We start from the raw sequence: 26,507 nt of genomic DNA, 5'->3' as shown, positions 1-26,507 counted from the left end.
CCCTCGTGATCCAGTAGTTGTTTATCTCTCTTTTTCTCAGCTTCTTTATTCTCAATCATTTGGTCTTCTATATCACTAATTCTCTTTTCTGCTTCATTTATCCTAGCAGTAAGAGCCTCCATTTTTTAGTACATCTCATTAATAACTTTTTTAATTTCAACTTGGTTAGATTTTAGTTCTTTTATTTATCCAGAAAGGGATTCTCCTGTATTTTCCATGCTTTTATCGAGCCCAACTAGCACCTTGATGATCATCATTCTGAACTCTAGTTCTGACATATTAGCAATGTCTGTATTGATTAGATCCCTAGCCATTGGTACTGCCTCTTGTTCTTTTTTTTTTGAGGTGAGTTTTTCCACCTTGTCATTTTATCCAGATAAGAACAGATGAATGAGAGAACAAAATACTAAAAGGGTAGCAACAACCCCAGAAAAACATATACTAACCAAATCAGAAGAGGCCTGAAAACAATTTTATATTATATATATAATATATATATATATATATTATATATATATGAATAGAACAGAGCCACACATTTGATTTTGGATGTATTTTGGTCTGTTAGAAGAAAGTTTCTCCCAAAATTTTAAAGAAAGAAAATCTTATGTATATACAAAAATAAGGGTAAACATGACAAAGAGATGGAATAAGTCTATAAAGATGAAAATTTAAAAAGATTCTAAAAAAGGAATTGATAAGATGAGAAGTCAGCTGAAAAAAGAAAAAAAAAAGAGGAAAGAGTATGATCAGGCTAGAGACTAGAACAAAGCCATATGCTAGATTTAGGGTATATTTTGATCTATTACAAGAAACTTTATACCAAAATTCAAAGAAAGAAAAACCTAAATGTATACAAAAAATAAGGTTAAATACAATGAAGGGGTAGAATATGACTATAATAATAAAAAATTTAAAAGATTTTTAAAAAGGTATTGATAAGATAAAATAGTTAAAAATGTTAAAATAGGAAAGAGGAAAAATAAAAAAAATAGAATAAGAAAAATAAATTTAAAAAATTAACTTTGAAAGACTAAAGAATCATGGGGGGATAGCCATGAATTCTATGGGCTGTATTCCTATAGGTCTAAAGTTTAGCAGTTCTCATTGATTGGTGAACTTGGTCTGGCTGGATGTTCTTGTTGATCTTCTGGGGGAGGGACTTGTTGCCCTGATTCTCAAATGTCTTTGCCCGAGGTGGAACTGCTCCACCCTTGCCAGGGGCTGGGCTGTAATGTGCTCGGGTTCACCCTCAGGAGCTTTTGTTCCCTGAATATTTCCATAGAGCTTTGGAGGACAGGAATGAAAATGGTGGCCTCCCAATCTCCAGCCATAGGGGCCGAGAGTTCAGGCCCCGTTCCTCTGTGTACCCCAGAGAAAAGCAGTCAATCCCTCCCGTCTCCTTGGTCTCCAGCTGCACTCTGTGCTCACCCGGCCTGTGACCGAGAATTTCTATCTCTGGTCCATGGTCCTGTTTGGAGTCCCCAAACCTAGCACACTCCTGTGCTGCTTCTCCTGGAGGAGGAAGGAGGGGGTCTTTCCGGATCTGCCGCTTGTGGGGTCCCTGCTCAAAGAGCAGTGGTTGAACTGTGCCTGGGATCACAGTTTAAGGTAACACCAAGCTGAGAACTCACTCCTCGGCTCTTTGCAGCCAGCCTCCCTGCTATGATACCTGGCAGCTCTGCCACACTCAGACACCCCTGGTCTTTCTGTGACCCGGCAGGTTCTGAGACCATACTGTCTCCATGACAGCTCTGCCCCCTACTTAGCCTCTGGAGCAATGTCCTTCAATGGAGCAGCCTTATAAAAGTTCTGATTTTATGCTCTGCTGCTCCACCGCTTGCTGGGAGGCAGCCCCTCTCCCCATGGTCTATCTTCCTGTGGATTGCCTCAGATTCACTTCTCTGCATGTCCTACCTTCCAGAAAGTGGTCACTTTTCTGTTCCTGGAATTGCTGCTCTTCTTCCCTTTGACCTCCTCTTGAGTTTGTAGGGGTTCAGAATGGTTTGATAACTATCTAGTTGAAATCCAGGGACCTGATGATATTAGGTCTCCCACTCCTCTGCCATCTTGCTCCTCCCCCTTGGTGATTCTTTTTTAATGGCTACAGAATTTCAGTTGTGTGAGATGAAAAGAGCTCTGGCCATTGGTTAAACAACAGTGGGGATGTACTTAACATCACTAAACTGTGCATCCGATTAAAAAAAAAGGTAACAATTAGCTTCCTTTGTTGTGTTTGTGCACTGAACTTAGGAAATTTCAACTACAGACATCTGCCCCTTATTTAGTCCTGAATTTCCCACCTCCCTCCTCGTTCAAACCAGACTTCTGCCTCTGGAGTGCACTTTTGCTAAGCACCTGTATTTAAATCCATATGCAAGATGGAGCTCCACCATATCTCTCATTCTTTTCTTACTAATCACACTGTATATAGTTCAGGAAATGAAGGCACCGCTGAGAAGCAAGAAGAAGGGTTTGGCCCCTAGACTGAACATAGCACTTAGATGCCACAGAAAATTCTTTGTGTATGAACTGATGAACTAAGTAGAGCTCCACATTTCTTTTTTGGACGCGTCAACGTACACACAAGTAATACATTTGCCCTAATCCTGAATATATGATGTTTGGGGCAGAGTTGAAGGAAAGTTGCATTTGCATTGCCCATAAAGAGGGCTTTCTAGGCAATGTAGGATAATGGGGTCAGCAAAAAGGCAAAGGCAAAGAGTACTGATCAATCGTGGAGAACTCGAATCCTGATTCTTGTAAAATCTTGATATAGGAATGAATCCTTCATACCCTTAAAGAATATTTTAGGCTCTATTAAATATACATATATTTCATATTCATATATGTATGTATATACACACAAACACACACATATATATATATGAAAGAAAATAGCTTCAAACACTCCGCATGTTTGTATCTCCTAGAGCACACAGCAGTGCTTTGTCCACAGGAAGTAGTCAATACACGGTTATTGAATTTAGAATGTCCTTCTTCCCAATCAGTGAGTTTTAATATATTTCCAATCCAGAATGCCTATTAATTTTTCAGCATTAGTAAGCCTTTAAAAAAATCCATTTGTGGATGTGTTTAAGAGCTCACAGCAAATACCATTTTATACATGATGAAGAGAATACTGTTAAATGAAGCATGCTTATTCAACACACCGGTAGCCACTGATAAAATGTAATTTAATTTAATCATTTAAATTTACATTGTTAATGTACAAGAGCATTTCTTTCAAACCACAGGTTAACACACACTAAGGAGCAATGCTGTTAGAAGAGCAGAGAAACTCTGGAAAACTCTGCTGTCTGAAATGAAAGCAAGGCACTCTCCATTAACAGCTGGTGGATTCCTGATTTCTGCCCATAGAAGGCATATTCTCACTGAGAGAGCTCTCCCACAAGGGAAGAATCACCTGCTTTAATTCTTGCTGTCCTCTTCTGAGCTAGTTTGGTCATCCACTCTATATGTATAAACTATTGTGTGTCAACGTTAAGACAAAAGAAGAGAGGTGAATTGATGGATTATGTGGGAGGCTCTCATAGTTCTTACAACTATGGAAGACAGAAGAGCACTGGCTATAACCTTTATTTTCAACAGTAGTGTCTGGACCTATAACTAAAAACCTTCATTCCTGCCAACCAATCACGGCTAAAAAGTCTTTTCCTTTAATCTGATGGGTTTAAAAATGAAAAGTAACAGCATTTCTCCAGGGCTGTGATTTTTCTGTTTGTTTTCTTTTATGGACATGACAGAAAACAAGGAATAACTTTCCAATACTAATGGTGCACAAAAGGGTTATGTATGCACAGCATTTCTAATTTATTCAAATTCAATTTGAATTTGGTCCAAAGCTACCTTGTACAAAATGTTAGCTTTCCTGATATTTAATAATGTTTATTATGTTTGTATATAAGCTCAAAAAAATTAATGCAAAAGTACTACTTATGGTTATCAGGTAAAATGTAAATATTAGTGGTTATTTTTAAAAGCCTGTTTTCCTATAGATGCAATAAGTTGAGTAAAAAACACTATGGAAAGGAGAATTAGGTCCTAGTCTTGGTTCTGGTACTAGCCTGTTGGACCTTGGGCAATTTTTACTTTCTCTGGGTCCCAGTTTTCTCCTCTATGAGTTTTGAAGGGGTGGGGGAGCAGTTGACAAGTCTAATGTCCCAAGAGCCTAACATTGCAGACCCTATCACCTGGATATAAAAATAATAATCTTCCATAAAAGCACACACAAACATAATACATAATCAAATATCAGAATGACTCTTGGGGGGGGAAAACATATATGCTTTGCTATCTGGGTTATCCTTTGCAGCAATTCGGCAATTCATTTGGCATTTGTTTGATTGTATAATTTAATGACAATATAAACAGCATAGTTTTGTTATTTTTTTTCTTGAAAAAGACTAAAGCAAAAATGATTTAAAGCTAACAGAAACTACTGTGACATCAGTTTCACATTCATAGTTTGTTTCTTAGCAAAATGGCCAAAGATATTTTGACTTGATACAGAATATATAATATAAAGACTTTTAGACCTAAAAATCTTCAAACATTATTCGAATTTAGCAAAACATAAGCAAAATTTTCATATCAAAGTGCTAAACAGTACTGCCTTAAAAGTCACTGCAAATGAATCATAAAATAACTGCATGGGAAGTAACATTTATTGTACAAATGGTTAATAAAAAGACACATTATAAATATATATATGTAACCTGCTATATTTATATATATATTTGTTTATTTAATTTCTAATTGGTGTATCCAAGTCACTGTGAACACCCCATTTAAGTACTCTGTAACTCAGCTTCCAGGAGCTGGTGGTCTTGCAGTAAATACAGGCAAAGCTATTACAATAGAACGTGCATACAAATGTTTATACAAATAAGGACACTATGCAACAAATTATCTCATAGTAATATGGCATCGACAGTATAAACATACAAAAGGGAGTACGAACACGGAATGTTGAAACGCAGCCCACTAATCCTGTCTAGTAGTCACATTCATACTATTATTTTTTAAAATAAGACTCGCTTGCCCTCCAAAATTGTCTTTGTAATCAACAACAGAAATTAAATTATATAGATTTTAAAAATCTTGTTACCTCTGGTGTTTACCCTGTATGATCAGTTCCTACTTCTTTGCATGTTCTTATTTAGGGATCAAACGCTTGAGACTCACTGAAAGCTCCTGGGGCTTGTGAATGAACATGTCGGTCAGCTGCTATTAACTGAAGCAAGTTTAGGGAACTCTGTCTGGATTGACAGAACGCAGCTGAGATGGCTGTATGCATTCTATTTTGTGATCTGAGCCCCTTGCAGGACAGCTGGACAAAGATCTGGATCCATTTAAAATGACCCAAAGTCTTGGATGGACTGTACCTCAGAAGGGTTCTACAGATGGAAAAAGCCTCACTAGGAAAATTAACATGTGTCATTTGCCAACACGACTGCCTCCTTTTTTTATCTCCATACGAAATAAAGGAGAGTTAATAAACACGACTCAGCAAGACAGCACTTTAAAAATTGCACTTGTATATGGAAACGAACAGCCGTTATCATTTTGCTATGTCTGATTTCTAGGTAATTGTCATCTTTCACCTTTTGTTAAAATAAAATAAAGGAAGAGAGAAATTAAGAAGAGAGAATTTCTGCCTCATTTGCATCACATATATACCCTTGATACAGGAAGTGTATTCTAAAGATCAACGTCAAGATACCTCCTACCCTGGCGAACAACCCTTGGCTGTTCTTGTTTTTAAATACAAAGCAACTATAATTGTATTCCCCAGAAAGTTTTAAAACAGTTGTATTATCCTTTTTTTTTTTTTTTTTTTCCTGCTGGGATAGCATCGTCCAAAAGTGCTTTGTTAGCAATTTCTTAGAAAACCCTCATGAACTATACCCTCCCCTCCCACAACCAACCCCAAAGCCTAAATATAAAACACAACCCCAACACAATACTCTGCAAGTTTTCTGGCTTTAGGTTGTAAGGAAAAGTGCCAGAAAGAAAAAAAAAGTCTTTTCTACAGGAGCTGCTTCTCCTCTTAAGGAAGGACAGAAAACGGTAGGTGTCCAGACCCATTCCTCTGCTGCTTAGCAAGAAGGTGCTGGCCACTGAGGGAGCTCCCCGCTCTGGCTGCTCCTGTTCAGAAAGGCAGGGTGTCCAGGAAGAGCTTGTCGATGATAGAAGGTGGAGACACCAAGTCTTCCAGCTTCAGGTAGAAGATGCGCTGGAGGCCCAGGGTGCAGAGCTTGCGCAGTTCCACCAGCGCGCCCAGGACCTTGGGCTCGCTGGGCTCCAAGGCCTGTCCCTTACTCTGGTGGTCTTTCAAGCTGCTTGTGATCTTGTTGCATAGCTCCTCCACTCTCTTTGGTTCTTTTAACCCATGTCGTTCTGCAGAAGGAGAGAAAAGGACAAGTTGAGGAGGTGGTGACATCTTAAGAGACTTTGTTGTTTTCTGTTTTTGCTTTTTTCTTTTCTTAAAAGTAGGCTCCACACTCAACATGGGGCTTGAACTCATGACCCTGAGATCAAGAGTCATATGCTGTACCGACTGAGCCAACCAGGCAACTCATTTTTTTTTTTTTTTAGATTTTATTTATTTATTTGAGAAAGAGAGAAAGGGAGGGATAAAGCATGAGTGGGGGTGGGGAGGGGCAGAGAGAGAGAGAGAAGATTCCCTGCTGAGCAGGGAGCCCTATGTAGGGCTCGATCCCAGGACCCTGAGATCATGACTTGAGCCGAAGGCAGATACTCAGCTGACTGAGCCAGCCAGGTGCCCCAGGCATCCCCATCTTAAGAAGCTCTGAATCTTGAATAGAGGGCCATGTCTTCTTCCACCAGTTGGGATGGCATTTTACAATCCAAGTGCCTCCCTCTTAGAGGTCACTCATAGCCTTTGCTATCAAACGGCACCAGGCTTTGAATCCCAGTCCTGCCACTTCCTCACTGTGTTCCCCTGAGTTAGCCTCTTAATTTCTGAGCCCCAGTTTCCTTATAAAATGAAGATAATAATTGTTCTTAATTTTCTGGCAGTTTCTGGGAGTACCAGCTTAGGGGGAAGCACACCGTTCCTGGCACACAGTCACACTGAATGAGTGACAGAGAGGTAATTACTTTGCATACATAGTCCTACAAAAGCCTGGTCAGGAAGCAACTCTTTATCAGAGTGATGGAGAAACACATCCAGGCAAACGAATTAATGTTCCCATCTTAACAGGTGGAGGGGGGAGGGGTCCTGTTAGTACCATTTGCTAATGCAAAGGCTGCCCCATGAGATCCAGCACAAAGCACATTTCTTGTGTTTTCATGCTAACCAGCACTGAGAGGAATCCGGCTTTTCTTTTCCTTGTTTGTGGCCCCCCTTGAAACAGCTATTGACCTACGCCTGGCGTCCTGTACAAAATACACGTCTTCCTGCTGTGGAGATGGAAAAGTCAACGAGAAGGGAAGAGGCCCAGAAAGAGGCGCTGCAGGCATTTTACAATGTAGCAAGACATGAACACCTGTATCTCGTGTTTTATAAAACAATACATAAAAGGATCCCCATGTTAAATATTATAATCTCCTATTTTATTTTAAGTGATTTTCTCAAAGTCCCAAAGATTTTGTCCTCCTACCCCAGAGTGATTTTGCATCTCTAATCAGAAAGGACTTACTCGCATCCAGTACCAATCACTTTGCTCTCCCTCAGCAATTAGATACCAAAGTCTCTTTCCTGAGAGAAGGGCTTGGCCCTACTTATCTCAGTCAGGATTTTTTTTTATCTCTAAGTATATTTACATGTAAAACAATAACTCTTCCAAAGGGAAATCAAGCAATGGTGTCTCATTTTTCTCAGTTATTTTTTTCAGTTGGGTATATATATATATATATATATACATATATATATATATATATATGTATATATTTTTTAATTTTTAAAAAAATTCCAGTATAATTAACATATCGCTTTATATTCATTTCAGGCGTACAAAAGTGTTCAGCAATTCATCAATCCTACATGTTACTCAATGCTCATCAAGATAAGTATTCTCCTAAACTTCAGTTGGGGAAATTTTTGTTAGGGAAGTTATTTCCTTAAAACAGAAACAAAAAAATAGTTAATTAGTAAAATGAAGCAAGATCCAGGCATTCCTTCTCTTGCCCTAAATCAAAGCAGGCCAAGGGACCCCGAGATCTGCACTGTTCCCCAGGCTGGCTTGTTGTGTATGAGCTGGGTGAGTCCCTCCCTCTTTAGGGCTTGTTTTAAAAGAAGGAGGTCAGACTTAATGACCTCTAAGGTCCCTTCTGGCTCTGATGTGTCATATTTACATTAAACTACAACCATGAAAACTGCCAGCATCTCAGTTGGATTATAACTTGCAGGCGTCTCATCTCCGTGCACCACAATATAGAGCAAAGGGCACTGGACTTGCAGCCAGACAGAGCTGGGCTTCAGGTCTGGTTCTGTTACTTACTAGCCATGTGACCTCATTTCTTTAAGGCTCAATGTCCTTCTAGCAAAATGGGGAATACAGGGAGGTAGACATACAAGTCTTTATTGTATTCTTCATTTCCTTCTGTGTGTCTCTTTTTTTAAGATTTTATTTTATTTTTTAAGAGAAAGAGAGAGTGTGCACGTGCATATGTACGTGGGTGTGTTAGAGCAGAGGAAGGGAGCTTGGTGGGGGTTGCAGAGGGGAGAGAGAGAGAGAATATTGAGCAGGCTCTATGCCCAGCACTGAGTCTGACGTGAGGCTCAATCTCACAACCTTGAGATCACAACCTGGGCTGAAATCAAGAGATGGACACTTAACCGGCTAAGCCACCCAGGCACCCCAAGATTTTATTTTTTAAGTCATCTGTAGACCCAATGTAGGGCTCAAATTCACAACCCTGAGATCAAGAGTTGCATGTTCTATGGACTGAGCCAGCCAGGGCCCCCCTTTTCTGTGTGTCCTAAATATTGCACAATAAATTGAAAGAAAAATATGATTATAATAAAATCTACTTCCATGGATTATTGTCAGGCTTAATTAAGATGATGTTACCTGAAGACCTTCTGCCAGCTGCAGTGTGCTACACACGTGGTATGGTCAGCACCCACAATGGTGCCTGTCGCCTGGCAAATGGTTGGCAACCGTGGGGTCAGTCAAAAGGCAGTAAAGTTCCCTACTTCCCAAGCTTTGCAGGGCACAAGTCTGCTTTTCCCAGGAAACTGTGAGCTAATCAGCCCAGGTGCAAACCTGTCCTCTCCGTTTATCTTTACTGCATACATAGCCCCTTTGTTTAGTCTCAAAAGATGTACCCAGGACTGACCTTCAAGAGAAATTCTGCCTGCAACGGTGTTCTTCTTAAAGTTTTCCCCACCTCCCCCACCCCGCCCCTGGCCCCACCACAGCAAAAAAGCAGACTGCAAGTTTGGCAGTAACTTCAAGAGCTGTAAAATGTTCATAGCCTCTGACCAAGTAATGCCGCTCTTGGGAATTTATCTGAAGGAAAAATTCAGCAGAAGACCCAAGCTGTATGCATGAACACATTTGGGGGTAGCAGTATCTGTTAAAAAAAAAAAAAAATCTGGGAAAAAGTTAAGGGGTAGAAGAATAGAGATACTGCTAAATGGCATATGCACATAATGGAAGATTCTGTAAACATCAGAAAGGACACATGGGAAGGCTGTGAAGCAACATGGAAAACTATAAAGTATCCCATTAAAGAAAGAACAGAATATAAAATGGTATCTAAGATGTGATGACACCTATGCAAATTTTATTTCTGCATATAGAAAAGGGTGAAAGGAAACAGAAAAGTGAGACTATTTCTGAGCTTCTCATTTAGCTCTTTTCCTTTCTTTTAAAATTTCCAAGTTAGCAGTGTTTGTCTATTAAACTGCTAGCCTAGAATGATCTGGGATTTGGTCTCTCTCCCAGCTGTAACATGATCAAACAGTCATCTTGCTGATAGTAAATTCTATTAATACCAAGCTATATCGAATTAGGTTCACAACCCAGGGAGAGATGCTTTTCCCAGAATAAAATACCAATCCATTGATTTCAACTTTGCCTCCCTTCCAGTGCCCCATGTCTTGCGTTATAGTCAAGATCCCATATTTGTCTTCAGGCAAAGAAATGGAGCACAGTGCTGACTGGATTTGGGGAGGGGGTTGATTATGGAACCTAATAACTAGACTTTCTCACGGCCAAACTCACAGAAGGTGCCTCAGAGTTCTCCCTGCTCTCCAACCAGTTGTGACTGCTCAATAACTATGGCAACCATTATTTATTCAGCGAATTCAAGTGGAGATCGATACCTCCCTGCCAGCTGGATCAACCCTAGGCCTGGAATTCCTTGAGGAATTCAGAGACACTCCTGTTAGAAGCCGAAGGCACCTTCTTTGTTGCTTTGAACAGCTACTGGATTTGTGGTTTCTTTACTTTTTCAAAAGGGCTGAGATAAAATTCAGTCTCCATGCAAACTACTGCCAGCAGCCAGCAAGATCTCCAAGTCACCAGAGAGTCCCTGAGTGGCAGGGACCTTCCTAGTAATCTGCAATTCCTGAAAACCCCAATCACTGATGTTTTCGTGTAAGGGACCTCCTTTCTCTTTGGTGCCTGCTAAATATGGCTGCAGTGCTGACAGACAGAGACTTCAACAAACCTGGGGAAATCAGACATTTGGATTTCCCCCTTCCTAGAGAATCATACACAGATTTTACTGTAAGATCTTCGTCCACCATTAAACAAAAACACAAGCTCTTTGGCATTTCTTGCTCTTTGACCTACATCACACTACATCATACTATAAATATTTTTGCATTTTAACTCAGCTCTCTCTATCCAAAACTTACAGACTCATCTTATAGAAACGGCTAAGTAATGGATTTATGTGTCACAATCATAGTACATATGAGCTGGAAAGGATTTGAGTCATTTAGTTCACACTCCCACCCAAGACAAAAATCCCTGTGGAGATGTCACAAAGTGCCCAGCACCAGCTAGTGCTTAGGGGAGCGCCTGGGTGGCTCAGTTGGTTAAGCAACTGCCTTGGGCTCAGCTCATGATCCCGGAATCCGGGGATCGAGTCCAGCATCGGGCTCCCAGCTCCACGGGGAGTCTGCTTCTCCCTCTGACCTTCTCCCTTCTCATGTTCTCTCTCACTGTCTCTCTCTCTTAAATTAAAAAAAAAAAATCTTAAAAAAAATTAACAATGTACTTGGTAGCACTTTATGTTCTGCTCTTTTACTTAGATTATTTTATCACACCCTCTCAACATCCTTGTGAATTGGACAGGACAAAGATGATCTTTATTTAATAGATAAGAAGGCTCAGGCTCAGAGAGTTAAGTGACTTGCCCATAGTCAAATCTAGCTAATGGCTAATTTCTTTTGCTCCAAGTCCAGACATGTTTCTTTTATACCAGGATGCCTTGAACATATGAGAATGTTTTTCATCATGAGATGAATTCAGCCCCTATAACTCCTATAGCCCCTTCCTACTACTTTCTGTGTACCTAATTATATAAGTGGTTAATTACTTCTTTGAACAAATATGTACTGAGTGCCTATTCTGTGCCTAGCATTGTTATAGTCATAGTCATTGGGGGTAGAGCAGTGAACAAAACAGACAGATAACAGATCCTATCCCTGCCCTGTGTGGTGTTAGTATCTAAAGAAACTGTTGAATTCCTATGCAATTTTAGCTATAAGGGCAGAGGGAGGTGGGAGGAGGAGAGAGGAGGGAGGGAGGGGGAGAGGGAAGGAATAGAAGAGAGAAAAGAGGGAGAGAGAGGGAGAGATGGAGGGAAATAATAGAGCTATTAATGCCCATGCTCATGGTTTCCCCTTTTTCCCTAGTTAAGATCTACTTATCCTGTAGATTGCAAATCAAGTATTTCTTCAAGGGGACCTTCCTTTTTGCTCTAGTTTAGATCATGTTGTCCTACAGTGTTCTATTTTTTTTTCCCTCTGAAGGATATAAAAGGGCGAAATCAGATATCGCCCTGTAATAAAATTATTAGCAAGTATCCTCTATGTCTAAAAACTCAACTGTCTAAAAACTCAACTGTCTAAAAACTCAACTGTCTGACTCTCGTCCGCCTCCTCCATTAAGTGTAAGCTCCATGGGGGTATGGGCTGTGTTTGCCCACTCTTATACATGCAGCACTACTATGTACATACATACTACAAAGGAGACACCAATAACTATCTGTTCAATGAATATATATATGGAGGAACAATGACCTGTAAAATACGATGAACTGATACTAAACATGTGGGTTGCTCAGAATAAATAGACAAGTTGGGAGTTAATGAGCAGGGCACAACGGTAAAGAACTTCACAAACTCTAAAACCTACCCCATTGGAAGCTTTGGAGCCAGATTTCCCAGAGGGAGAACCTGGCTCTGCCACTATGAGCCTGGCTACTTTGGGTCTGTTTCCACATTTGTAAAATAGGGCTGATAAGGATAGCTACCCCTTGAGTTGTAGTGAGACTTAAATGAATTAACACATGTGAAGTGTCTGGGACAATGGCAGCATAGAGTTAAGTACTTAAAAATTATTAGCAAGTATCCTCTATGTCTAAGAACTCAACTCATTAACATCCTCTTCAAATCAGCTACTATGAAGGATTTCGCGGACCTCCCCACTGCTCTCATAACCATGTCTAATGACTCCTCCCCACTGACCATCATAGTTAGTTAATCCATCGCAAAAACTCTGATTATCATCTCTGTGATGTGCCTTGCATTTAGCTCCTCCTCTCAATCTCACTGTCTCTGGGCTAGGACTTCTGTAACTATGACCTACATTGTTTCCAACCAGCTCCTGGCTGGTCCCTCTCTGCTGTAATCCATCCCAGGTCCTTCCAAATCTACTTACTAAACGACATTAAACCAAAGAGCACATGTAAAGCCCTTGGCACACTGCCTGGCACTGGGTATTTTTAAATGGTGGTTATTATTAATTTCCTAGAATCCTAATTACCAATAGCTTTCATTGCCCCTTGCTACTCAAGTGTGGTCCCTACAGTAGCCACATCAACATCACCTGGCAGCTTGCTAGAAATGCAGAATCTTAGACCCTGTCCTGAACCAGCCTCATCAGATTGTGCAGTTTAACAAGATGCTTAGGGAGTTCATGCCCACAAACACTGGGGAAGCCTGGTCCCAGTAAGATGCCTGAGCCTGTCTGTACCCAGCGTTCGTCCAGTCTCCATAAATCGAACTCCTCAAAGCCACTTGTCCCAGTATCAAATAGTTCTATTACAAAGTTTTTCTTTATGTTTTATGTTTATGATTTTACAGTTCCCAGTTCGGTCTCTTGGGCACATACAAGAAACTAATTCTCTTCCTTCTGGCAAGCAGCAGGGAATGAGGACAGGGTAATGCTAGCCGTCAGAAGACCCAATAATGACATGCAATTCCTTCGCTTTCTGAGCAGGTCTCAGGGTACAGGCCAACTCAGAGACAACTGTCATCCAGTTCCAGCCACAAAGGAGCGCTAACACCAACCAACAAACAGGACCTTCCTGCTCCGCTCTGAGCTCCACTTCTTTCTTGGGGAAGTCATCTCACTGCTACTTCTCACTGCATACATAACATCCTTTACTGGAGGCCAGTCCCCAGAGACACTGAGCCCGTGCTCATGAGGAAGCCACAAGCTGGTCAGCAGTCTATGCTTAGGCTATAATACTGCTTTCCAGTCTGTCTGTCTTTGGGTTATTAGAGTATATGTCTGTCTCCCCAAGGAAACCACAAACTCTTTGAGGATGAGGGATTGTGTGTCTGGTGCATAGCAGATGCTCAATAAATATTACTGAATTAATCTGAATTGAAATATGGTAGTCCTCAGGAATTCAGACTATTTTCTAATAACAAAGTGGTAGGTTAAAAATAATTAATTTTCCTAATATGGGATGCTTTCTGCAATTTACAATGAACCCATTCATTTGACCAATGTTTGCTATGTGCCAGACACTTAAATATCAAGGTAATTATAAAGATGAATAAGACTCTCCCTGTCCTTCAAGAAACCCACAGTCTAGTTACAGAAGAAGAGACACAAATAAATTACTTAATATAATGTGTATGTGCAATTGCAGGGATACAGGAAATTGTTATGGATTCTTAGGAGAATAGCCAGCTCTTCCCAGAGGTAAGAAAATAGAATTTAACATAATAATAATAAAGATTGGTCTAATATTTTTTCTCTTCGAAGTACACATTAGCTCATTTAATCTTTATAGGAAACCTACAAGTAGAAGCAAGTATGCCTGTGAAAAATAAGAAAACTGAGATTCAGAGAGTATAAAGAAAAAAGAGAGAGAGAAAGAGGGAGTGTGCGTAAGAAACTAGCCCAAGACTGCACAGCTAGGAATTAGCAGTGAAGACTTGAACTCAGATCTCCAATTTCTAAATTCCAAGACAATCCCCACCCTTTTAAAAAAAAAATGATATTGCTAAAGTTTTACACTTCATTTTCTTTGCAATGCCTCTGATGGCTATACATGATATAAAAACAGGGTAACCAGGTAACCATGTAGAATGAGCGGGGTAGAGGGTATGGCAAGATCAGCCACCTGCCTGGTCCTTCTGTCACTGTTCATTGCTTTCTGTCCCTGCTTCAACCTCTCTCCCTGCTCTCCAATCTTAGAATTCATGTTCTAATAAGACCAAGAAAAAGACTCTAGGCATAAGAGAAAGGAGTTCTGTTCTCACTTGACAGAAGATCGGAGCGGGCAAAGAAAGCCATGGAGAACATTCTTTTAGTGTAATGATGCCAAATGACATTTGGGCACTCAAGATTCCCTCCCCACCATCTGGTCTAAAATGGCCTTTCCGATCTTGTTTCCCTTTTTACTGCATAGGAAAGACATTTTACTCGGATGCTAGATCGTCATAAGATAAATATCATATTGAATCAATCTTTTCCCTGAAAATCCTTTAAATTCCCCCAAAGTGCGGCTTTCACCACCAGAAGCAGAGATCCCAGGACCCATTGTGGACATGATGTCTTCTGTCTCATGCTCACCGCAGGATCGACACTCTTCAAGTATGATAGCCTGCACTCTTTTGGTTCTTCTTTCTAACCAGATTAGATGTGGGTTTGGGTTTCAACACAGGTGTAACGCAACACCGCTTACTTGTTTCTCCCCAAAGGTGCTGAAGCCTTTGTGATGCTATTTTCTTGATCTGGAATGTCCTTCCCCTGCATCTTCCCGTGGCTACACCCTACCTCCTTGGGAAGCCATACATGACCAGTGCCTCCACCTTTCTCTGCCCAAAAAAAGTGAACAGTAATCTGGACTTCCCCTGCACCAAATCTATTGCTTTTAAGGACCTGGACACTAACTGTCGCACATTAAGTTCATTGCATCCCTAATCACACATGACTTTCTAGAAGGTTCTACCCTTTCTAATAGTAGAATTGATGCATGGCTTATCTTTGCATCCTGAGAGACTGACACCAGCCCTGGCATATGGTAGGCCCTCAATATTTAGTTAATGAATGGATACTTATAAAATAGTAATTCCATACTAACTTGCTGTTTGGGGGGGGGTCTTCTTATGTATGAAACATAATGAACTGTTGCCAGACTTCATCTCACCAGGATCCCATCAGAAGCAAAGCATTTCTGTTGCTCCCATGTCAGGGATAAGGAACGGGTGAAAGAAAACAGTTAGGGCAGATAAACTGGGGACTTAAAAAACATTTGATAACCACAACTGTGAGGCATGGGAGTGATCTGAAACAAACCATTTCCTGCCCCACCTCACCACCAAGTTTTTCACAAGGAGGCCTAGAGACAGGTGGAAGAGGCAGATAAAAAGAAGTAGAAAACAAAAGCCACGTGTGTGCTAACTTTTAATACTGCCCAGGTTCTTAATAATTTCCCTGGAAAAGAGATTGGCTAAACTTCTAACAGCCTGTTTCCTTTTCATGATTCTTCCCTGTGGTTTAGGAGCAGATAATTTGGGGATGAGTTTTCTGATGCCAGGAGCCCAGCTGATCAGAGCCCCACCATCACCTGGGACCATCAACGGAGCTTATTCCAAAGTCAGGATTTCCTGGGAGGCCACAGTCAATTGGAAACGAAGATCTGGAACAACGCACACTGATGCCCTTTCCTGCCCTTTCCTGATGCTTTCATACGTTTCAAACCCCCTCCCAACCAGCAAATCACAAAGCACTGCAATGTGCGGAAAAGAGAGAAGAGGAGCTTATTTTTCCTGTGGGCATTTCCCACAGCACCTAGGATAGCTCTGCACAGGCTGCCAAGATCAAGGGCAGGGACCAGGACTACCCCGTGAAGGACGGAGCCCCCGGTGCCTGAGTGCCGGGCAAGTGCAGCTTCATTTCTTCAATACTTGTGTCCTCCTTGGAGCCTCTCAAGCAGCCAAGGAAATGTTCACCAAACGTAACGCCTCCTAAAGCCACCACCAGCTTCCTCATGGCACCGAGTTCGATTTTGGACTCCCTAGGGTTTTCAAGGGGAAGGGGCAGGCATAGGCCAACCTTGAGGGGATCCCTGTCACCGTCATTCCAGGATGGAATACAGGTGGAATGAGCGCCTAGTCCGAATCCAGTCTGGCTACATCACAAACCTTTTTCCTGAAATCCTTACTGCTATCTCCTAGAACAGGGGTTGTTATCCCCATTTTACAGATTGCAGTCTGGAGAAATGAAATGCATTACTGAATAGCACATGCTTACTGAATACAGGGCCCCAGATTACAGTGTGGGGGTGCCGGATTCCATAGTCCATGCTGCTTCTGCTATGCCAAGCTCCCTGAGCAAACCTCCCCACAGAGGGCAGTGGGCCGGGAAGCTGTAACCGTAGGGCACACAGCAGGCTGGAGGCAGAGACGGGACCCACAGCACCATCTCCTAATTTCTTCCCTGTGTTCTCTGCTCTGAGCTGCCCAGTATCTCCAGGAGGGGACAGTCTGGCACTCACGTGTCCCAGGCTCATCGGCATCTATTAATTTCTACATAATGAGGAAAACAAATACACAAAGATGTAAACCTCAGTAGCTCTCCTCTAACCCCACAGCTCCTATACCTGGACTGGCCCTTTCCCTCTTGCTGGTGCTCAAAACCAGCGGTCGGGGTAGCTCTGTCTAAAATGGAAGCCTGGCTCTGATGCTCCCCAGGTCAACACTTTCCATGGATCCCCACTACTCCCTGAATGACCTCGGACCTCCTCACTGATGTACAAAAGGCTCTTCGTGCCTCGCCCCACACTTCCCTGCCAGGCCCGGCTCCCTTTCCAGAACTCTATCTTTTTTGCTCATTTCCTTCTTAAAACTTATGACAAATTAGAGAAATTTAATGGGTTTAGCAAATTTTTATGTATCCCCAGAATTCTCAGTCCTTCCATTTTAGCCTGGAGATACCCTGTGCTTTTATCAAGGACCATTCACGTTTGTAACATGTTACCTCTTTAGAGAAGCACACCACCTTTGATGACTCGGCACTTTGTACCCATGCCCACAGCCTGCCCTGGCACAGCACCCTGTCTCCCATGCATTCGTGTGCACATTCTAGCTCCTCCAGGGATGCGTGCCATCATCTCTGAAAACCCACCGACGTGAGCAGAGGGCCGAGATCAGTGAACACTTGTTGACTCACTCGCTGGACTCAACACTCATTTCCATAGGGATGTGGCAACGTGTTGGTTTTAGTTGCCGCAAGCCAAGGCTGGTTCTAAGTGGCAGTCATTTCCCCAATTTTCTGGTTGTGTGTGTGTGTGACCGCCAACGCCGGAATCCACCATTAATGTAGGGAAGGAGAGGAAGGGGGACACAGTCACCTCGGTGAGCAGGGTGGCACTTACCTGTGATCATGCTCAGTGCTGACAGGCATGCTAAGGCTTGGATATCAAGGTTCAGGCTCTGCAAACTTAAGGAAAAGTCTTTAATGGAGTCGAGCCACTCCCCAAATCCACGAAGGCACTGAAGTCGATGCAGGACAAGTCCATTGCAGAACACAAACTTATCTTCAGCAGTGTTTGACCTACAAGACAAAGTTGTGGGGGTGGGTGGGAGATGGAGACACATCAAACATGCGCTCAGTCGGTCCAACATCAGAACACAAAGGCACCTAGACAGCCATGAGGCAGCATTCAGAAGCCCCCGGCATGGTGCTGTGCAACCTTCCCAGATATTCTCGATGGACAAGACTGTACTCCTGGGATCAACCTCCACTGCCACTTGTCTGCGTGAACTTTCTGGGTGAAGGGCAGCCCTGGGTAGCAGGCGGTGGAGCCCCCGCTTTGTTATTACTCGAATCAGGTGCTGTCCCCCGAGGGATGGGACAGGGAGGAGAAGGCACTTGGGGAGGATGGACGAGAAGCCCCAGGCGCCGCCTCTCTCTGTAGTGAACGTGAGGCTGTTCCCTTCAGGGCTCCTTGGCCAGGACTTCTCCCTTTTATTCTTAAATGTCAAAAACTGATAAGACCTGAGCCTAGACACTACAATTCCACTGTGCAGACTCTAAGAACACCAAGTCCTTGCAATTGCCAGAAGTCAATCCCAGAAATTAAAAGTGACCCAAAGTCCCAAGTAATCGTTGTTGGGAGTCTCCTTCTGTCTTTTTAACAGTGGGGCTGCGGAGGGCTGTTTCTAAATTGGTCTGATAGTTTATATTATGCCCATCACTATGCTCTGGAACACCTAGACGTCACCACTTAGCCATGGACCTGGGGGCAGGCCTTTCATCTCTCCCTTTCCTTATCTATAAAAAAGGAAATTCTGATTACTACCTCCTGCCATTGTTGTGAGAACTCAAGGTATTTGAAAGCCCACGCACAGGGCCTGGTACCGAAGAGGAGCTCAATTTATTAGGTGTAATAAATTCTGACTTCTCTATGGTCCTTACTTGAATCTTACTTTTCCTTTAATTTTCCAGTCTCTTGCTACATATTTCTCTTTCAGCCTATTACATTAACAAGTTAATATCTCTTGATTTGGGCTTCTTGGATGAGTAGCTTTATTCATTCATTCCCTTAGCAATTATGTCCTTAGCCCCAGGTATATGCCATTCCTGGAGCCAGGCACTGGAAAAAATTTGGTGAATAGTACATACATGGCACCTGCCGGCAAGCAACTTATCCCTTACTTAATCCGTTGCTGCCTGCCCAACAGAGGACGGTCCCGTTGCTGGCTTGCCTTCTGTGGACATGAGATTGGCTATCATTATGCTAATGACTGACCCTCCTACATGGAACTCCACCTCTGTCTCTCCTGCCCCAGAGGCATGCAAAAGACAGAAGGATTCAGCCTCAGAGTTTGAAACACGGACCTCAGGCCACTGGCATCAGAATCACTGGAGCAGGAGTTAAAAATGCAGATTTCTGGACTTCTTCCAAAGTAGCTCCAAACCAGAAGAGCTGAGAATGAGGCCTGGGAATCTGCACTTTGCACAAGAGTTTCTGGTAACACTTAGATATGAAAAGCTTAGAGAGAAGCTCAGATCCCAGGTTCCAGCTTTTTCGAAAATCACTCCCTCTTTGTCTTTGGTGTCACTGAGTAGGATAGGTTGAACCAAGTCTTTTGATCCAAAAGCTATTCTCTTGGAGTAAACATGTGGGGTTGAGAAGCTGTGGGAACTCTTTAGAGCCCCATCTGGTGTACTCGAACAGCCCCTTGTTAAATAGAAACCCATGGGGTAAATGCAAAGCTCAAAACAAATTACTGCCTGCCAGGAAATGCCTTATGCACCATGAGAGAATCTTCCTAGAATCATAGAATGTTGGAACTGCCATGGGCTTCAGAGATCAACAGATCTGACCTCCTCATAGCACAAAGCAAAGTGAGTATCAGGGGAGGCCAGGGACCGGCTCAGGGTCATAGAGCAAGTCCATTTTGGAACTGAGACTAGAACCCAGGAGTCCTGGCTCCCAGGCAAGTGCTCTCACCCACAGCCTAGTTTCATTCATGCCTGACCATCTTTCCTATTTCCTTCCCGAGCAAACTTTACCGACGACTCCTTTAGAAACCCAGCAGGTTTCCAACTTCTCCAAAGCAAGGGGAGAACTTAAAAATAAAATAAAATCATAGTAATTACCTGATGGAAAGTCTGAGAACAAACAGCTCCAAAAAGGCTGATTCTATAAGTAACGTCTGATCTTCTTTGGGGAGATCAGTAAATCCGGGGATCTTTTCTGCCCAGCTTCTGGACACATCGATGGAGGCTGTCAGGAGGTTGTAGAACTGTTGCACGTGCTCGGCATCCGTGCCTGCAGCAGCCTGTTCAGCCGGACAGTACTAGAAGGCAAACCGCAGAGAGCTGCGTTAGCGCAGGTCCATTGGGGCGGCAGCACCATTCGCAAATTAGCTTTTCCAAGACAGTCACAGCCTAAAACCTCATTTTTAGGTCCCATGGTTGTAAAACATTTCTTTTTTTGTATTTAGTCTCATCTGATTCTCACAATGTAAACAGAGCAAATTATGTTACCTCTTTTTTGTTGTTGTTGTTTTTAAGATTTTTATTTATTCATTTCACAGAGAGAGACAAAGTGAGAGAGGGAACACAAGCAGGGGTAGTGTGAGCGGGAGAAGCAGGCTTCCTGCTAAGCAGGGAGCCCGATGCGGAGCTCGATCCCAGGACCCTGGGATCATGGCCTGAGCCGAAGGCAGACGCTTAAGACTGAGCCACCCAGGCACCCACATTGTGTTATATCTTAACAGACAAAAGAAACCTGGTGACATCCATTAGTGCAATAGTTTTCCATCCTGATGTAAGACTGAAATCAAGTTCTACAAAACACCTTGTCTAGCTCATCTGCATGGAGATTTGAATTTAACAGGTCTGGGTGGGGACTGGTCATCAGGAATTTCAAAGGCCCCCCAGGTGATTCCAAAGAGCTATTAAGGAGAATCATTACCCCTGAGGTCTGTGTCCAACAGGCCTCCAGGGTCTACTGATTCCACCAAAGCATAGCTGTCTCTGGGATGCCGATTCAGTCACAGTTCTCAAAGTGTAGTCCCTGGGCCAGCAGCACCAGCAACACCTGGGAATGTGCCGGAAAGGAACATCTTGGGTCCCGACCCAGACCTATAGAAGCAGAAACTCTGAGACTAGGAGAGACTGTTTTATGGAGACCTCCAGCTGATTCTCATGCACACTGGATTCCAGGAACCACAGAATTAACCAAAAGGAGAAGAGAATGATTTTTGCTTGTTGCAGGTGGATTTCTTTAAGATAAAACAAACCAGGCCAGAGGAGGGGGGTGTCTCCTTAGCAGGGCCCAAGCAGTCATGTGCTATCAGACTCAGGACTTATGGCTACTTAAATTCATGAAAAACTAAATAAAAACCCCAGTTTCTCAGTTGCGTTGGCCATATTTCTAGTGCTCTAAAGCCATATGTCACGTGGAATATTTTGATCACTGCAGAATATTCTACAGGACGGCACTGATCTAAAGGATCCCAGGAGAAGAAAGGTACAAGTAGGAATACAGTCCTTGTCCAGCTTTTGGATATCCTGGTAGACTCAGGGTTTTGAGTCACTGGAGGAAAATGTCTTTGCTGCTCTGGGCAGGAAGATTGATAGAGCAAGATAGTAATCAAGGGTCAAACAACAACAGAAGCACAACAGATCCGCAGAAATACTCATGGAAGTACGCACATCATTTTCTTCGCCCTCATGCAGCCTTATGTATGTTTGTGTCCTTTGTCTTAGTTCCTGCGGGGTATGGATTTTAATCCGTATTTTACAGGTGAGAAAAATGAGGCTCAGGGGCACTCAGGGAGGTGAAGACTTTCCCAAGGTACACAACCAATAGTGGTCCAGCCAAGACTTAAACATGGCACCGTGACTCCCCCTTCTACACTCCCTGGCTGTTAATATGTCTGATGTTCCTAGCTGGTAGCCTGTGGGATAGTTTTAAATAGCGTTTTTGCTTTGCTCTAATCGGAGGTGTCTGCGTGTGTATTTGGTTCCATGTTTTGTCAACAGCACAGTGACCGCACATAACTGACCCCCAATAAGTTGTTGAATATTGCTCAGTGAAAAAACAGTCAGGGGAGTGCTTCGGTTTGTCACAATGCCCTAACCTGGCTGCCGGAGGAACAGCCAAGAAGCGCCAGGAGCTGACTAAGGAAACACTTAGGAGGAAATGAGGTACTTGCCTTAACTGGGTCTCTCTCTCTTTTTCCCCTTTGTGCTTCCCCAAGAGGCATCATGAAATACCAAAAGACACCATCAGACAAGGGGCCCAGATGCTTTAATCCTAGATTTGTCTAGGCCCCTAATTTGTGAAAGAATGTAGCTCTGCCTGTAGTTACCTGGGATAAATTACTTCACTTTTCTGAGCCTCGGTTTTCTCCTCTGTAAAGTGGGGATTAGAGCAGAACCCCCATTAGAAAGCTGATAGTACTACATGTGAAACTCCCGCGTGCTATCTGGAGTAGAGAAAAGAATTTTGGACCAGGCAGTAGGTCATGGGGTCCTCCTCCAGGCTCCGGCATTGACTTGCTCTGCAGCCCTAGCCAAGTTACTTAACTTCTCTGGAGAAGGAAGTGACCGGGCTACTTGATTTTTAAGATATCTTCTGGCTCTCTGCATTCAGCTGTCTTTCTGCTATTGATTTCTAGTTTAGTTACATTGCGGTTTGATAGCACACGTCGTCTGTTTTCATTCTTTTAAATTTGTTAGGGTGCATTTTTATGGCCCCAGACTATCAACTATCCTGGCGAATGTTCCATGTGATGGCTCTTGAATTTGATGATTCTACATGTTGTTAATCATACCAGCTATGGTGTTACTACCTAGAATTTGGCACTGATTTAGCATTATTTTGTCTTAAAATAGTGTGTTAAATGGAGAGGAAAAAGACCAAAGGTTGTAAACTTGTCCCTGGGAATAGGACCTAATAGCGAACTCCTGCACTGACCTCCCTGAAACCATGGCTCACAACTCAGTAATCTCTCTGCTCAGAATCCTCTGGAGTGCTTAGCTTCCATCCAGCATTCTCTGCAGGCCTCATCCCTGCTGGGCTCACATTTCATGCGTCCTGCACACAGGGAGGTGCAGACCCTGCCTACTATGTTCGTGCAATTGTCTCCGATGGAGTTCAGCAAGGAGAAAAGCCAGCAGGCCTGGCACGCCGGACTCCAGCCAGACCCTCTGGGTTTCACCTGCAGTGATTCTGGCCCACGGTCTGGAATTTGGGGGACAAACTGGATTCAGCCTGAGCCACCAGTAACTTGGGGTTGACTGGTGGGTCAGCACCCAATGCTAGAGGAAAAAAACAAACCAAAGGTCCCCTTTGTTGAACGTAAGATTTAAAGGAACAGAACAAAACATTTTGGATCCTTTCTTACCTGGCCTAGAAGTTTTTTATAAAACCTTGCCAAGGAAGACTGGAATTTGCAGGTGGAAGAATCTGATCCCCATTCTCAGCTTCTGGGCTCCCTACATCACTCTGTTTCTGGGCTAGGCAATTTTGGGGTTCACCAGAGAAAATCTAGAAATGTTCATTTATTGATCATTCCCATCGAATTTAGGTCAAATTGAGAAAGACTTTAAAAAAAATAAATCTTTTTTCCTGTTTAGGTTTTTTATTTCAGCCTGTGTGAATAATCGATCCATCTAAAATTTGCTTTACCTCTGGTCAAAGACACCGTATGACATTTACTAACCATTTAGAAGAGGCTATCGCTGTCTGATGGAAGTTTCTCCGAATGACCTAGAGTGAGAATCTCAAGCTGAAGCAAGTCTCCATTCTGCATATGACCATACTAGGGCTGGGCAGGTCAGACTTCAACAACAACCCTAAAGGCCTAAAATAAATTGTTCGAATGCGAATTAAGTGAGAGCCTCCGGGAATGCCGGCCCTGGCACAAGAGTAATGTGAGGTTTTCAGAGCAAAACGGAATCTGGTATTTGCTCCACCTCACTGCTAGTCCAGGCTGAATATGTAGAATGTCCTAAGAACCTTTATCTCCCTTCAGAATGTTACTTCCCTCTGGGTCTTTCTATTTCTTTATACATTTTAGATGTGATCATTACATGAGCCAACTGTGCAGACATATTCCTAGGTTTTTACACTTTAAAAAGTGACGCTTAAAAAAAATTGGCAACAAGTATGTCCCCCCCCAACACCCGCCCCACCGCCATCTTTCTTTTCTAACCCCCTTCCCTGCTAAAAAACAAAAGAAACAGAAAACCCTCTTCTTCTCCCACTAATGGCGTCACTACAGTGATACCTTTGCTTACTTTCTCTCTCCTTCAGGCTATGTCAGCTGTAGGCAGGGGATTCTCTTCAATGTGTTCATTGCTATAGAACAGTACCTGACACCCAAGAGCCCAATCCGTAATTATTTATTATACGACTTTATATTTATTTACTTTCTGAAAATTTATATGTCTATCCCTCATTCCCTCTAGTCTCAAAAAAAAAGCTGGGAAACATAAGATTAGAGGTAAAACTGGATTGTTTTTATTAAACTATACTGGTGGTTCTCAAACCTTAGTGCGGCAACGAGTCACCCAAGGCGCTTGTTAAAATGCAGATTCCTGTCTGCTTCGTCCCCCCTGTCCCAGTTCTGATTCAGTAGGTCTGGGTGTGGCCCAGGAATCTGAATTTTTAAGCAAACACCCTGGATCTTCCTGGGCACCACACTCCGGGAAATGCTGAGCTCAACCGGTAGCAGAATTAGAGCAGGGCTAACAGTCAGAGGGTCCAGAAGGAGAAGCCTGGGAGGGATCATGGCGGGGCATTTAGTCCGATCTCCTCACCATTCAGACAAGGCAGCTGAGGCCCGCTGTGGCACAGGGACTGGCCTGAAATCTTGTTAACATATTTAAATGCCATTTGCTGGTGCCTGGTTTTATCCGAGCGACATCTCTCGTTTTTGGAGTCTGTTACTACCCTAAGTGACACCAATTACCGCGAAACATCCCAATTTGCTGAAGAATACTTGTAATGACCAACTAATGAGAACGTTAAGTATATTTTCTCATTAGTAATAATGCAGGCCCCAAAGCCAAACCCCATATCTATATATACTTGTATTGCTAAATTAAAAGCAACTGTGGGGCAGAGAACAGCTACATTTTGAGAAGAAACAAATCAAATGTGACATGTTTTGACTGCACTGATATACAATGATCCGAGCTCACTTTTGAAGGAGAGAAGTTTGGCCCAAAGGAGAAGTGAAGGTCCCAGAGCCAGGAACACTTCCCAGAGCGAGAAGCTCTCTTTCTGGCCTCTCACACATGCATCAATTCCCTCTGTGACTTGGAACCCAACTGCTCCACCTCCCTTTCCCACAATCAGGGAAAACCACTCACTCACGACCTTAGAGACATACACGCTGGAGCAAGGTTGGAACATACCTATTTGGCAAACATTGTCTCATTTCTCCACTTGCCCAATTCAAGGGAGAAACTGGCATTGTCAACAAATTGTCTTGGTCAAATCAACTGTCTGACCCAAATCTGACAGGGCAAATTCTTATTTAAAATGTAATAAACTATGGACACACATTAGAATGTTAACATTTGTTACCACTGTAGAGTGGGATTAGTCAGGAATAAATGAAGAGGAGAATTTCATTTTTCACTTCGTCCTCTTCTAAATGGTTTGCCTTTTTTAAAAAACCAATGGGTATATATTACTATTATTGTAATTTTTAAAAACCTAGTAAAGCTTCATTAAAAAAAAAAAACTAGTAAATTTTCATTACAGAGACAAGGCAGTATGGTGAAATAGGAACTTAATACCTTGAGTGATGAGATTCAGATCTAGCTCTAGCTCTGCCCCTGATCTTGGGCAAGACCCTTAGGCTCTGGAAGCTTCTATTTACTCCTCTGAAAATAAGGTGGTTGGATTAGATGATCTCAAAGTCACCTGCAGTTCTATACATTTGAATACATATCAGGAGAAGATATTATGAAAACTGAATTTCAATGAATGACATTCTTTAAAAAAATGACAGAAACAATAAATTACAGCACATAAAGCTGTGGCTTAAGTGAAATTATGTTAAGAACATATGTGATGTTGCCTAGCTCAAAGTAGGCACTCAATAAATTCATTTTGCTTCATTCATTTTATGGTAATGTTTTTTAGAGAACAAAGCAAGTTCAATCTTGTTAAAAAACAAGTTTCTTAACATATATTCACATACACATTCACATATATATCTAAAATCATATAAATATAAAATTACTTGCATTTAGAAATAATAAGGTAAACCCCACCATCATAAAATCTTAGAGTTGGAAGGAATTCAATATTCAAAATAACTTCTCTGCCTGTGAGAAATCCTGTTATGTGTTCTCCTTATTTATTTCATGTGTTGATGAGCTCATGCTTCCACAGTAACTCTTGTAGCTAAGAGAGCTCATCCTTATCTTCAGAATGAGCTGGACGCACCCCCTCCCCCCGCTGCTGCTTCTTCTAGATCTGCCCTTGGGAGCAGCAGTCCTCTTTCCACAGGGTAAAAGAGTAACCTAATCCTGCCAAACCTTCTCACTTTCTGTCTA

General features: G+C 42.5%; 1 protein-coding gene across 4 annotated transcripts in view; it reads right to left on the bottom strand.

Moving 5' to 3' along the window:
• Nucleotides 1-3,186: 3,186 nt before the first annotated feature.
• NR4A3 (nuclear receptor subfamily 4 group A member 3) overlaps nucleotides 3,187-26,507 on the bottom strand; it is a 38,239-nt gene continuing 14,918 nt past the window's right edge. For all 4 annotated transcript variants that reach the window (XM_082696774.1, XM_082696777.1, XM_082696775.1 and 1 more), the window contains 3 exons: nucleotides 20,079-20,278; nucleotides 17,848-18,026; nucleotides 3,187-6,423 (listed from right to left, as the gene is read on the bottom strand). In XM_082696774.1, the coding sequence (XP_082552900.1) occupies nucleotides 6,176-6,423; nucleotides 17,848-18,026; nucleotides 20,079-20,278 (627 nt within the window). In that variant the 3' untranslated portion in view covers nucleotides 3,187-6,175. The remainder of the gene's footprint in view (nucleotides 6,424-17,847; nucleotides 18,027-20,078; nucleotides 20,279-26,507) is intronic.

Source organism: Mustela nivalis, assembly GCF_964662115.1.
Source record: "Mustela nivalis genome assembly, chromosome: 13".
In the NCBI taxonomy this organism is placed as follows: Eukaryota; Metazoa; Chordata; class Mammalia; order Carnivora; family Mustelidae; genus Mustela; species Mustela nivalis.
The sequence above is the reverse complement of the archived record's forward strand: the minus strand, read 5'-3'. Positions and strand labels throughout refer to the sequence as shown.